The sequence below is a fragment of the Macaca mulatta genome, chromosome 3, assembly GCF_049350105.2.
Source record: "Macaca mulatta isolate MMU2019108-1 chromosome 3, T2T-MMU8v2.0, whole genome shotgun sequence".
Taxonomy (NCBI): Eukaryota; Metazoa; Chordata; class Mammalia; order Primates; family Cercopithecidae; genus Macaca; species Macaca mulatta.
Genome location: NC_133408.1, coordinates 59,437,468 through 59,450,374, shown reverse-complemented (window position 1 = coordinate 59,450,374; position 12,907 = coordinate 59,437,468). Strand labels below are relative to the sequence as shown.

General features: G+C 37.4%; 1 protein-coding gene across 1 annotated transcript; it reads left to right on the top strand.

Moving 5' to 3' along the window:
* The first annotated feature begins 5,778 nt into the window (after positions 1 to 5,778).
* LOC706575 (uncharacterized) lies at positions 5,779 to 9,039 on the top strand. Its single transcript, XM_077996661.1, has one exon. The coding sequence runs from the start codon at positions 6,096 to 6,098 to the stop codon at positions 6,999 to 7,001; it is 906 nt and encodes a 301-aa protein (XP_077852787.1). The 5' UTR covers positions 5,779 to 6,095; the 3' UTR covers positions 7,002 to 9,039.
* The last annotated feature ends 3,868 nt before the right edge of the window (positions 9,040 to 12,907 follow it).

Genomic DNA, 12,907 nt, shown 5'->3' with positions numbered 1-12,907 from the left:
ATGAGACAGATGAGAGGTACACAAGTTAAGAAGGCATCCATTCCTTAAAATGTAGTCTGGGGAGCTGTGCTTCGATGGAAAGAGTTTCTGGGAAGCCTGAGTCATTTTTTTCTATTGCTCTCACACAGGGACACCTGTTGCAGGATTTAGGAGGATGAAAGACACCTCGGGTTTAAAACAGGAGAATCTTTTATTGAGTGCAGACCGAGCAGACTCACATCCAAAGACTGGGCCCGGAACAAAGACAGCACTTGACTTTTATACACACTTCACAAGGAGGGTGGGCTAGCTTGAAGCAAGCTTACAGTGGTGTGAAAGCAGGGATACAGAGGCAGGACAAAGACAGTTAATCAAATTGTAACAGCTTCATAACTCAGGATTGCGCATAACTGTTGCCAGGCAACCCAGATGTCCGTTGTCTAGGTTTGCCTAGGCACAGGCTTATCCCATAACCTTCACTATGGTGCCTAGACAGCTGTGGTTCAGGCCTGCTCCGGCTTCTCATGACCTTCACTGTACTTCCTAGGTAAAACAGAATACTTGAAGTTACTAGTTACAGAGACTAAGAATCTATAAACAGGCCGGGCGCGGTGGCTCAAGCCTGTAATCCCAGCACTTTCGGAGGCCGAGACGGGCGGATCACGAGGTCAGGAAATCAAGACCATCCTGGCTAACACGGTGAAACCCCGACTCTACTAAAAAATACAAAAAAAAAAACTAGCCGGGCGAGGTGGCGGGCGCCTGTAGTCCCAGCTACTCGGGAGGCTGAGGCAGGAGAATGGCGTAAACTCGGGCGGCAGAGCTTGCAGTGAGCTGAGATCCGGCCACTGCCCTCCAGCTTGGGCGACAGAGCGAGACTCCGTCTCAAAAAAAAAAAAAAAAGAATCTATAAACTTATACTATAAAACAAAGGAAAATTTGATTTTCTTCTCCCAATGTTGATGGAGTACTGGGCGAGTCTCCAGAGCACATTAGATAATATTTATCAAGACTTTTCCTGGGTCTGGGCTGTGCCTATTGCTGCCTCTGGGACAAGTCAGCCTAATATAGGAAAGCTTATTTCTCTTTCTTTTTTATTTTATTTTTCTTTAATTTCCCGCCTCACACCTTCTGCCCCATGCTGTTAAATTCTCTAAGGATTCTACTTTCGCTTCAGTAATCTTTCTTCAAGTTTACAGTATGAGCCAAAGTTTTCTTTATGGCTTATCAGGGACTGCACAAACTGCTTTGCCATTACTTTTGGGGACACACTAATATCTGCATATTTTTGAGAAACTATGTTAAACCACTTTTAAAATTCTTTTTTTGCATCATGTCTAAAATGTGTGAGAACAGTAGTTTCTGTTTCATTGGTGGTTGTCCATTTTTCTGCACATGCCATTCTGTTTTTATTACCATAGCCTTGAGATATAACTTAAAGTTTTTTTTACAATTTTTAAATTTTTATATCTGTATGTATTTATTTATTTAGAGGCTGGGTTATGATACTTGCTATGTGGGCATATGCAAGCGGGGTACCTCTTATGTCTTCATTTTACTGTGCTGCATATTTTAGATATAGATTTATACATGGTATTGCTGGATTATGTGATAATTTCATTTTTATTTATTTGAAGAACATGATTTTTTTATGATGGGTGCACCTTTTTTTCTCATCAACAACTTACATAGGTTTCAATTTCTTTACATCATGAACATAGTTGGTGTTTTAAAAAATTTATAGTGGTCATCCTAATTGATATAAGGTAGTTTTGTATTGTGATTTCGTTTTGCATTTTTCTATAAATTATCAATTTTGTGCAACTTTTCAAATGCTTCTTTTCATTTGTATATCCTTTTTATTAAAGTTTAGCTTAATCATTTGTCCATTTCTTTTTTTTTTTTTTTTTTTTGAGATTGAGTTTCACTGTTGTTGCCCAGGCTGGAGTGCAATGGCATGATTTTGGCTCATGGCAACCTCTGCCTCCTGGATTAAAATGATTCTCCTGTCTTGGCCTCCTGAGTAGCTGGGATCAGGGATGTGCCACCATGTACAGCTAATTTTGTATTTTTAGTAAAGATGGGTTTCACATGTTGGTCAGGCTAGTCTCAAATTCCTGACCTCAGGTGCTCTGCCCACTTCAGCCTCCCAAAGTTCTGGGATTACATGCATGAGCCACGTCACCCATTTCTAAATCAAGTAATTAGTTTTTCTTGTCTAGCTCTAGGAGTTGTTTATATATTCTCAATATTAAGTCTTATCACATGTGATTTTCAAATATTGTCACCCATTTCTTGGGTGATACTGTCACTCTACTAAATGTTTTATTTGATTGCAGAAATTTTGAAGTTTAGCCCAGTTAAATTTTTCTGTTCTTCTCTTTGTTGCTCAAGCATTTAATGGCATATCTAAGAAAATGGTGCCAAGACCAATGTCATGTCTTTCCATTGTATTTTTTTTTTAGTTAAAGTATTTTGTTTAAAATATTTTTTGTATATGATGCAATTAAAGCATCCAACTTCATTGTTTCAATGTAGATATCCAGTTTTCAACATTATCTGTTGAAGGGATTATATTTTCTCCATTGTCTGCTCATGACAACCTTAAGGCAGATTATTTGGTCATGCACAGAAGAGTGCAATTGCTGGGCTCCCTGTTTTGTTCTATCATGTCTTTATCTGTCTTTGTGTGAGTACCACATAGTTATTGTTATTGCAGCTTTTTATTATGATTTGAAATTATGAAGTATAATGCCTCGGTGTTTTTCATGTGTGTTTCTCTAGATATAGTTCATAATAAAATTTAAAAATTTTAAACAATATTCCAGGAATAAATATATTTTTGGAATTTTGATACAGATTATATTAAATTAGTTCACCACTTCGGGTCATATTGACATCTTAACAAATTAAGTTGTCACTTAAATATGTTGACCCTTGAGCAAAAATATTAAATTAAATTATTTGACCCTGTACAAGAATACAGTAAAGAGTGTGTTTATTTCCATACATTTTTGATTTGCCAGTATTACTTTTTTCTTTTTAGTTTTTTTCAGTTTTGGCTAGAAAACATACACTGTATGATTTTGCTCTTCTTAAAGTTTTTTTTGACACAGGGTTTCTCACTCTGTTGCCCAGACTGTGGTGCAGTAGCACAATCTTGGCTCATCGTAGCCTGAACCACATGGACTCAAGTAATCCTTTTACCTTGGCCTCCTGAGTGGCTGGCACTACAGACATACTCCACCATGCCCAGCTAATTTTTAATTATTTGTAGAAACAGGGTCTCACTGTGTTCCCAGGGCTGGTATCAAACTTCTTGCCCCAAGTGATCCTTCCACCTTGGCCTTCCAACGTGCTGGGATTACACCTGGAGCCACTGCCCCCGGCTGATCTTTTGAAATTTACTAGGTCTTATGTGTTCTGACAGAATATACCAGGTGCAAATAAGAATATTGTGTATCCAATTGCTTTTCATTGGAGAGTTCTGTGTACATGTCTGTTTAAAGCCTATTTGGTTTGTGATATGGTGTAGATGCCCTCCAAATCTCATGTAGAAATATAATCTCCATTGTTGGATGTGGGGCCTAATGAGAGCTGTTTGCATCATGGAGACTAATCCCTCATGAATGACTTGGTACAATCCCCTTGGTAGTCATAGAGTTCTCACTCTATTAATCCACATGAGAGCTGGTTGTTTAAAGGAACCTGGCTCCTCCACCTCACACGTGCATCATCTTTCACCATGTGACATGTTTGGTTCTTTTTTGCCTTCCGCTATAATTTTAAGCTTCCTCATATCCTCACCAGAAGCAGATGCTGGTATATACTTCTTGTACAGTCTACTGAATTGTGAACCAAAGAAATCTTTTTCTGTATCAGTTATCCAGTCTGAGGTTATTTTCTATAGCAATGCAAAATGAATTCATACACAATATAATGTTCTTCAGGTTTTCTGTTTTTTTAATTGATTATTTTAATTTTTTCTTTATTGAAATTGAGGTATTAATGTTTATAATTTTTGTTGCTATTTTATTTCTTGCTTCATTTCTGTCAATATTTGCTTTACATATTTTGAAGCCCTGATGTTATATATGCACATATATATAGATAGACATAATAGTTATAGATTCCTAGCAAATTGACTCATTTTACCATTATATAATATCAATCTGTCTCATGCTAGTAATTGACTCATTTTCTTTTGTGTGTCTATAAATATTTTTTCTTTGTGCTACATTGGAGATTTTATAAAACCTCTTAATGTTATAACAGTGTATTTTAATCTGGTAAAAAAAAATGACTTCAGTTGCATAGAACAATTTGTCCTCATTATATCTACCCTATACTTAACTGATGTTGCAAATTATATCTTTGTATATTTTATGATTATTTTTATGCTTATATATTTCAAATTTTAAATACTAACAGTGTTTTCTGCACGATCACAATAATGACACAGAATTTTACTTTTTTGTATATGCATATGTTTTTCAGAAAGTTATGTATTTTCATATGATTATATATTTTTTTCATCATATTATTTTAAGTGGAAAGACCTCTTTTCAGCATTTTATTTAGGGCACATGTAGTGTTTATATGCTTCTCCAGCATTTGTTTATTCTGGAATATCTTCATTGTTTATTTTGTAGTACATTTACATTTTTGCTGGTTATATTCTCACCATGAAGATTTTTTTCAGCACTTTGACCATTTTACACAGTTCTTTTCTGACCCGCAAGGTTTCTGTTGACAAATTCATTGGTTGTCTCGGAGGACTATGCTTATAAATAATACCTCACTTTTATCTTGCAGCTCCCAAGATTATCTTATGGTTTGTGACTTTTCAAACTTTGCTTAAATATGTGTTATGGATCTTTTTGTGTATATCCTAGTTTGTTTGTTTAGCTTCTTCATTTTTTTATATTACTTTTTTTCCTACTTTTAAATTTTTTCAGTTATTCTTTTTTACCTCCACAATTGTTTATTTTTATTATTCCAAGCTTTTTGTTGATATTCTTATTTTTCTGATTTTATTTTGGTGTCTGGTTTTCCATTTTTCTCATTGAGCATAATATGGATTATCTTAAATTTTAATACATATATCTTTATTTTTATAGTTGCTTTTTCACAATTTTTGAGTTTTTTGATTAGACCATGTTGCCCAAATATTTTGTATACATTGTAATCTTTGGTTGAGATTTAGACACTAACATAAAACTACCTTTCACAGTATTTATAATACGGCTCTTTCCTGGCATAGCCTGAAACCAATTGTCTTGGGCAAAGATTCTGGGAGTCTCACGATCATGTTCTTAGGATGTGTCTTGTCTGCAATTTTGTACTTATTTTTCAGTTGAAAGACTTCTTCATATTTCCTCTTACTGGTCAGTAACTACTTTCTACACCTATTGTCTGTCCATGGTACTGCAGTCTTTCTGCTGTTGTAACATTCACTTTTTATCTCAAAAGAATTAAATCTGTCATTAAAGACACCATGTTCTTCTGTTGGGGATGAGGAAGGGCTGTGTTGAGTAAATGTAGCAGACTTTTCTATCTGTAAAGCTCTTGACATTGTGCTCACATGGTGCACACACTTTCTAAATTTCTAACAAAGGTATTTTGATTACTATGATTCTGTTACATTTATACATCTATGAAGGAATTATGGCCTGTGATGTTTTGATATGCCATTTTGCTAATGTACCATATATAATTTTATATATTCGATTTGTAAAGTATATTTATCTGAGTCCAGTAAGTAGAGTAATTTGTGATTTTTATGTCTTTCAGTTATGTGTTCTCATTGCACCCAAGACCTTCAGCCACAGCAGGGCATAAAAGATTCACTCCAAAAAGTAATACCAAGAACATATGAAAAATGTGGAAATGAGAATTTACAATTTAAAAAATGCTGTAAAAGTGTGGGTGAGTGTGAGGTGCACAAAGGAGGTTATAATGATGTTAACCAATGTTTGTCAACTACCCAAAACAAAATATTTCAGACTCATAAATATGTCAGAGTCTTTGGTAAATTTTCAAATTCCAGTAAGCATAAGACAAGACATACTGGAAAGAATCATTTCAAATGTAAAAAATATGGCAAATCATTTTGCATGCTTTCACACCTAAATCAACATCAGGTAATTCATACTAGGGAGAAGTCTTACAAATGTGAAGAATGTGGCAAATCCTTTAACTGCTCCTCATACTGTACTAAACATAAAAGAATTCATATTGGAGAGAAACCCTACAGATGTGAGGAACGTGGCAAAGCCTTTCGCTGGTCCTCAAGCCTTAGTAGACATAAGATAATTCATACTGGAGAGAAACCCTTCACATGTGAAGGATGTGGCCAAGCCTTTAGCCGGTCCTCAGCCCTTAAGAAACATAACCAAATTCATACTGGAGGGAAACCCTACACATGTGAAGAATGTGGCAAAGCCTTTAGGCGCTCCTCAGCACTTACTAACCACAAGAGAATTCATACTGGAGAGAGACCCTACAAATGTGAAGAATGTGGCAAAGCCTTTACCTTTTCCTCAGCCCTCACTGACCACAAGAGAATTCATACTAGAGAGAGACCCTACATATGTGAAGAATGCGGCAAAGCCTTTAACTGCTCCTCCAGCCTTGTGCAACATAAGAGAATTCATACCGGAGAGAAACCCTACACATGTGAAGAATGTGGCAAAGCCTTTAGGTGCTCCTCAGCCCTTACTAACCACAAGAGAATTCATACTGGAGAGAGACCCTACAAATGTGAAGAATGTGGCAAAGCCTTTAGCTTTTCCTCAGCCCTCACTGACCACAAGAGAATTCATACTGGAGAGAGACCCTACGCATGTGAAGAATGTGGCAAAGCCTTTAACTGCTCCTCAACCCTTAAGAAGCATAAGAGAATTCACACTGGAGAGAAACCCTACAAATGTGAAGAATGTGGCAGAGCTTTTACATGGCATTCAAGTTTTGCTATACATAGGATACATCATACTGGAGAGAAACCCCACAAATGTGAATAATGTGGCAAAGTCCACCCTCAGGCCTTATAATACATAAAATAATTTATACTGAAAAAAAAAACACTACAAGTGTAGAGAATGTGGTCAGGCCTTTAACCAGTTCCAAACCTTAATTGAACATATGAGAATTCATATTGGATGAAAATCTTATAAATGTAAGTAACAAACCCTTTGACTAATGCTTAAACTTAATAAACCTAAGAGAATTTATTGAAAAAAGAATTTTTTTGAGATGGAGTCTCACTTTGTCACCCAGGCTGGAGTGCAGTGGCATGATCTCACCTCACTGCAAACTCTTCCTTCCAGGTTCAAGTGATTCTCCTGCCTCAGCCTCCTGAGTAGCTGGGATTACAGGCGCCCACCACCACACTGGCTGATTTTTTATTTTTAGTAGAGACGGGGTTTTGCCATGTTGGCCAACCTGGTCTCGAACTCCTGACCTCAGGTGATCCATCTGCCTCAGCCTCCCAAAGCCTAAGAGAATTTATATTAGACCCTAGAAAGGTAAAAAATGTGACAAAACCTTTAAGCACACTCAGGCTTTACACAACATCTTATAATTCATTCTAGAGAGAAACCCTACAAAAGCAAAGAATGTGGTAAAGCTTTTAACTAGTCTTGAACCCTTATTATACATAAGATAATACTGAAGAGAAACCCTACAATAAGGAATATGGCAATGTCATTAAAAAGTCCTCAAACCTGAACAAATGTAAGGTAATTGATACTGGAGAGAACCACTGCAATTGTAGAAAATAATGTGGCAAAGCCTTTAACTGGTTCTCCATCCTAATTAATTTAAAAATTTTATACTGGAGAGAAACTCCTAATACATAAAAAATGTGACAGAGCATTTAACCACACCTCAAACTTTTCTAAAAAAGAGAAATCATGCTGGTGAGAAACTCCAGAAATGTGTTCAATGTGGCAAGGCCTTTAAATGGTAGTCATATGTTATGGTAAGTAAGATAATTTATACTGAAGACAACTCCTACAAATATGAAGAATGTGGCAAAACTTTTAACAAATTCTCATATGACACAGGAAAGCATTTCTACTAGAGAAAAATTGTACAAAGAATGTGAAAAGTCATTAATATCAGCTCACATCTTAGTATCAAAGTTTATACTTAATAAAAGCATTATAGGTCAGGTGTGTTGGCTCATGCTTGTAATTCCAGCACTTTGGGAGGCCAAGATTGGTGGATCATGAGGTCAGGAGTTCAAGACCAGCCTGACCAAATATGGTAAAGCCCCATTTTTACTAAAAATACAAAAATTAGCCAGGCATGGTGGCATGCACCTGTAATCCCAGCTACTCGAGAGGCTGAGGCAGGAGAACTGCTTGAACCTGGGAGGCGGAGGTTGCAGTGAACCTAAATAGAGCTGCTACACTGTAGCCTGGGTGACAGAGCAAGACTTCATCTCAAAAAAACAAAGCATTATAAATGTGATTACTGTAAAAAGACTTCAGAAAATGTAGGCCTTCAAAGTAAAAACTATTTATTCTGAAGACATACAAACATAAAGAGGATTGTTGTACCTTTACTTGCATTATAGATTTTATTGTACACGTTTTATATTAAAGGAAAAATCTGAAGCAGTTAAACTGGTGAAGCAGACACCAGTTTATACTAAATTCTTTTTGCAGGTCTAGTAAATGGGGAAAATATGTTTAATCAAAAATTGTTTACATAAACATTTGAGGATTCACAGTAAAAAGAATAAAGGCACTGAAACTTCAGACATTACACTAAATCAGAGTGTTGAGTGTAAAAGAGATCCAAATATATTTTTTAAAAAGTAGATTTTTTTTGGAGATTTATAATTATCTTTGAGGTTATGCTTCTTTTTCTGTAAAACAAAATTAGATTTTCTGAAAAACAAATAATAATGTAACTCAAGTCTCAGATTATTTCGTGTTGATTCTGCCCATTGTTTAAGTATTTCATCAATTGTTGCATCAGAGATATGAGAGATTGTTTTTTTAATGTACATTTATGTAATAAAATGCAATAAATTTAAAAAATGTTTGAAGATTATGTGTGATCTTAATTTTTAATTAAACAAAGTTGTTTTTAATGTGTTAAAACTATTGTGGTTTGAATGAAGTGGAAATTTACCATCAACATTAATGTGTCCCATTTTACTTAAGGTTCTAAGCGAACAATGGTGACAGTATACTATTTGGTAACGTAGGGGAATGACATCTCTAGTAATCTCTCTTTTGCCAGTGTTTTTTGTTTGTTTGGTTTGAGACGGAATCTTGCTCTGTTGCCTAGGCTGGAGTGCAGTGGCATGATCTTCACTCAGTGCAACCTCCACCTCCTGAGTCCAAGCGATTCTCCTGCCTCAGCCTGCCAAGTAGCTGGGACAACAGGCATGCGCCACCATACCTGGCTAATTTTTATATTTTTAGTAGAGACAGGGTTTCACCATGTTGGCCAAGCTGGTCTTGAACTCCTGACCTCAGGTGATCCACCCGCCTCGGTGCCCTAAAGTGCTGGGATTATAGGCATGAGCCACCACACCTGGCCCTCCAGTGGTTTTAAACTGTAAATAAGTTGAATAATTTTGTTCTCATAGGTCAAGTTTGTATTCTTATTTACCTTATTTTGATTTTTAAAAATGTTTGTGGGTAGATTGTGTGGCATACACACTTATGGCATATATGAGGTATTTAAACATGGGCATACATTATTTAATTATCACAGCAGAGTAAATGAGGTATTCGTCACCTTGAGCATGTATTTATCCTTTGTATTACAAACAATCCCATTATATAGCTTTAGTTATTTCAATATGTGCAATTGAATTATTAACCACAGGGTCATTTTATGATCATAAAAGTTACATGAGTATAATTAATATCCATACATTTCTGAGTCTCGATTAAATAGTTTTAAAAGTTTGTTTTATATATTTTTTGTACATGTGGCCTCTCTGCTGACAGAAAAAAAAAAAAAAAACACTTTTAGTTTTGATTTACATAGAGTTACATATGCAAATATATTACTCTAAAGATATATCAGCCAGGCACAGTGGCTCAGACCTGTAATCTCGAAACCCCATCTCTACTAAAAATACAAAAAATTAGCTGGGTGTGGTGGTGCGTGCCTGTATTCCCAGCTACTAGGGAGGCTGAGGCAGGAGAATCACTTGATCCTGGGATACAGAGGTTGCAGTGAGCCAAGATGCCACCCTGCACTCCAGCCTGGATGACAGAACAAGACACTGTTTAAAAATTGTTTTAAAAAGGTATACCTTACACATAAGAAAGTTATGTAGCAAGTGGGTGTGTTTGCGTGTGAGTTTGTATGCATTTCAGAATTGAACAATGTTGAAACAAAAAAGATTATTTTAATATGGTGGATAATTAACGAGAAACAGGAAACCTCAGAGATTCTCAAAAAAAAAAGTTTATATTCTCTGCCTTGTATTGAATTCGTCAGTGTAAAATCTTATCCCACCCAAATCTTATCTCAAATTGTAATCCCCACGTGTCAAGGGAGGGACTTGATGGGAGGTGATTGGAACATGGGGGTAGTTTTCCTCCATGCTATTTTTGATAGTAATTGAGTTCTCAAAAGATCTGATGGTTTTATAAGTGGTGGTTTTTTTCTGCTCACCCTCTCTCCTGCTGCCTAGTCAAGAAGGTACTTGCTTATCCTTCACCTTCTACCATAATTGTAGGTTTCCTAGTCTTCTCAAACCATGCAGAATTGTAAGTTAAACCTCCTTTCTGTATAAATTATCCATTCTCTGGTAGTATCTGCATAGTAGTGTGAAAACAGACTAATACAGAAAATTAATACTGGGAGTTTGGGGCACTGCTACAAAGATAATTGAAAATGTGGAAGTGACTTTGGATCTGGGTAATAGGCGGAGGTTGAAACAGTTTAGAGGGCTCAGAAAAAGATAGAAAAATGTGGGAAAGTTTGGAACTTCCTAGAGACTTGTTGAATGCTTTTGACCAAAATACTAACAGTGATATGGATGATAAAGTCCAGGCTGAGGTTGTCTCAGATGGAGATGAGAAACTTATGTTTAAAATGGAAGCAGAACATAAAAGTTTGGAAAATTTGCAACCTGACCATGAAGTAGAACATAAAACCCCATTTTTTGGAAAGAAATTCAAGCCGCTGCAGAAAATTGCAAAAGTAAAGAGAAGCTGAATGTTAATAACCAAGACCATGGGGAAAATGTCTTCAGGTCATGTCAAAGATCTGAGACAGGTCCTTCCATCACAGGCCAGGAGCCATAGGAGGAAACAATGGTTCCATGGTTGAGGCCTATGGCCCCACTCCTCTCTGAAGCCTTGGGACTTGGTGCCCTGCATCCCAGCTGCTCCAGATCCAGCTGTGGCTAAAAAGAGCCAAGGTACAGCTTGGGTTATTTCTTCAGAAAGGGCAATCCTCAAGCCTTGGTGGCTTCCATGTGGTATTGTGCATGCGAGTGCATATAAGACAAAAGTTGAGCTCTAAGAGGAACCTCTGCCTAGATTTCAGAGGATGTATAAAAATGCCTGAATGTTCAGTCAGAAGTCTTCTACAGGGGCAGAGCCCTCATGGAGAACCTGTGATAGGGCAATGCAGAAGGGAAATGTGGGGTTGGAGCCCTCACACACAGAGTCCCCACTGAAGCTGCCTGCGGGAGCTGTGAGAAGGCCACTATAATCCAGACCCCAGAAAGACAGATCCACCATGAGCTTGCACTGTGCGTGTGGAAAAGCCACAGGCACTCAATTCCAGTCCATGAAGGAACTTCGCAAAATCATGAGGGCCCACCCCTTGCATCAGCGTGGCCCACATGTGAGACATGGAGTCAAATGAGATCATCTCAGAGCTTTAAGATTTAATGACTGCCCCATTGGAATTCAAACTTGCATGGGGCCTGTAGCTCCTTGGTTTTGGCCAATTTATCCCATTTGAAATGGGAGAATTTATCTAATGCCTGTACCCCCATTGTATCTTGGAAGTTACTAACTCGCTTTTAATTTACAGGCTCATAGGTAGCAGGGACTTGCCTTGTCTCAGATGAGACTTTGGACTTAGACTTTTGGGTTAATGCTACAATGAACTAAGACTTTGGGGGATGGTTGGGAAAGCATGTTTGGTTTTGAAATATAAAAAGGACATGAGATTTGCCAGGGGCAGGATGATACTCATGGTGTTCTCATGATAGTGAGTGAGTTCTCATGAGATCAGATGGTTTTATAAGTGGTAATTTTTCCTGCTCTCCTTCACCTAACAAAGAAGATACCTGCTTCTCCTTCACCTTCTGCTATCATTGTAAGGTTCTTGAGGCCTCCCCAGCCATGCTGACCTGTGAGTCAAATTAACCTTTTTTCTTTATAATTTACCTAGTCTTTGGTGTGTCCTTACAGCAGTGTGAGAATGGACTAATAGACACAGTAACTTAATAACAAAGATATCATTATTATTCTCAATATATAAAGAAAGAAACAGAGCCAGCGAGAAATAAATTCCTCACAATAGCAGAGCCAGTATTAAAATACAAACAACTTTGACTCCAGAGATAATACTCTTGAATACAACAATAAAAACACTTTAGACAGAAAATAAGTTACCTTTAACATCCATTCTTAAAAATTTAACAAAAATGTGCCGGGCGCGGTGGCTCACGCCTGTAATTCCAGCACTTTGGGAGGCCGAGGCGGGCGGATCACAAGGTCAGGAGATCGAGACCACGGTGAAACCCCGTCTCTACTAAAAATACAAAAAATTAGCCGGGCGCGGTGGCGGGCGCCTATAGCCCCAGCTACTCAGGAGGCTGAGGCAGGAGAATGGCGTGAACCCGGGAGGCGGAGCTTGCAGTGAGCCGAGATCGCGCCACTGCACTCCAGCCTGGGCGACAGAGCGAGACTCCGTCTCAAAAAAAAAAAAA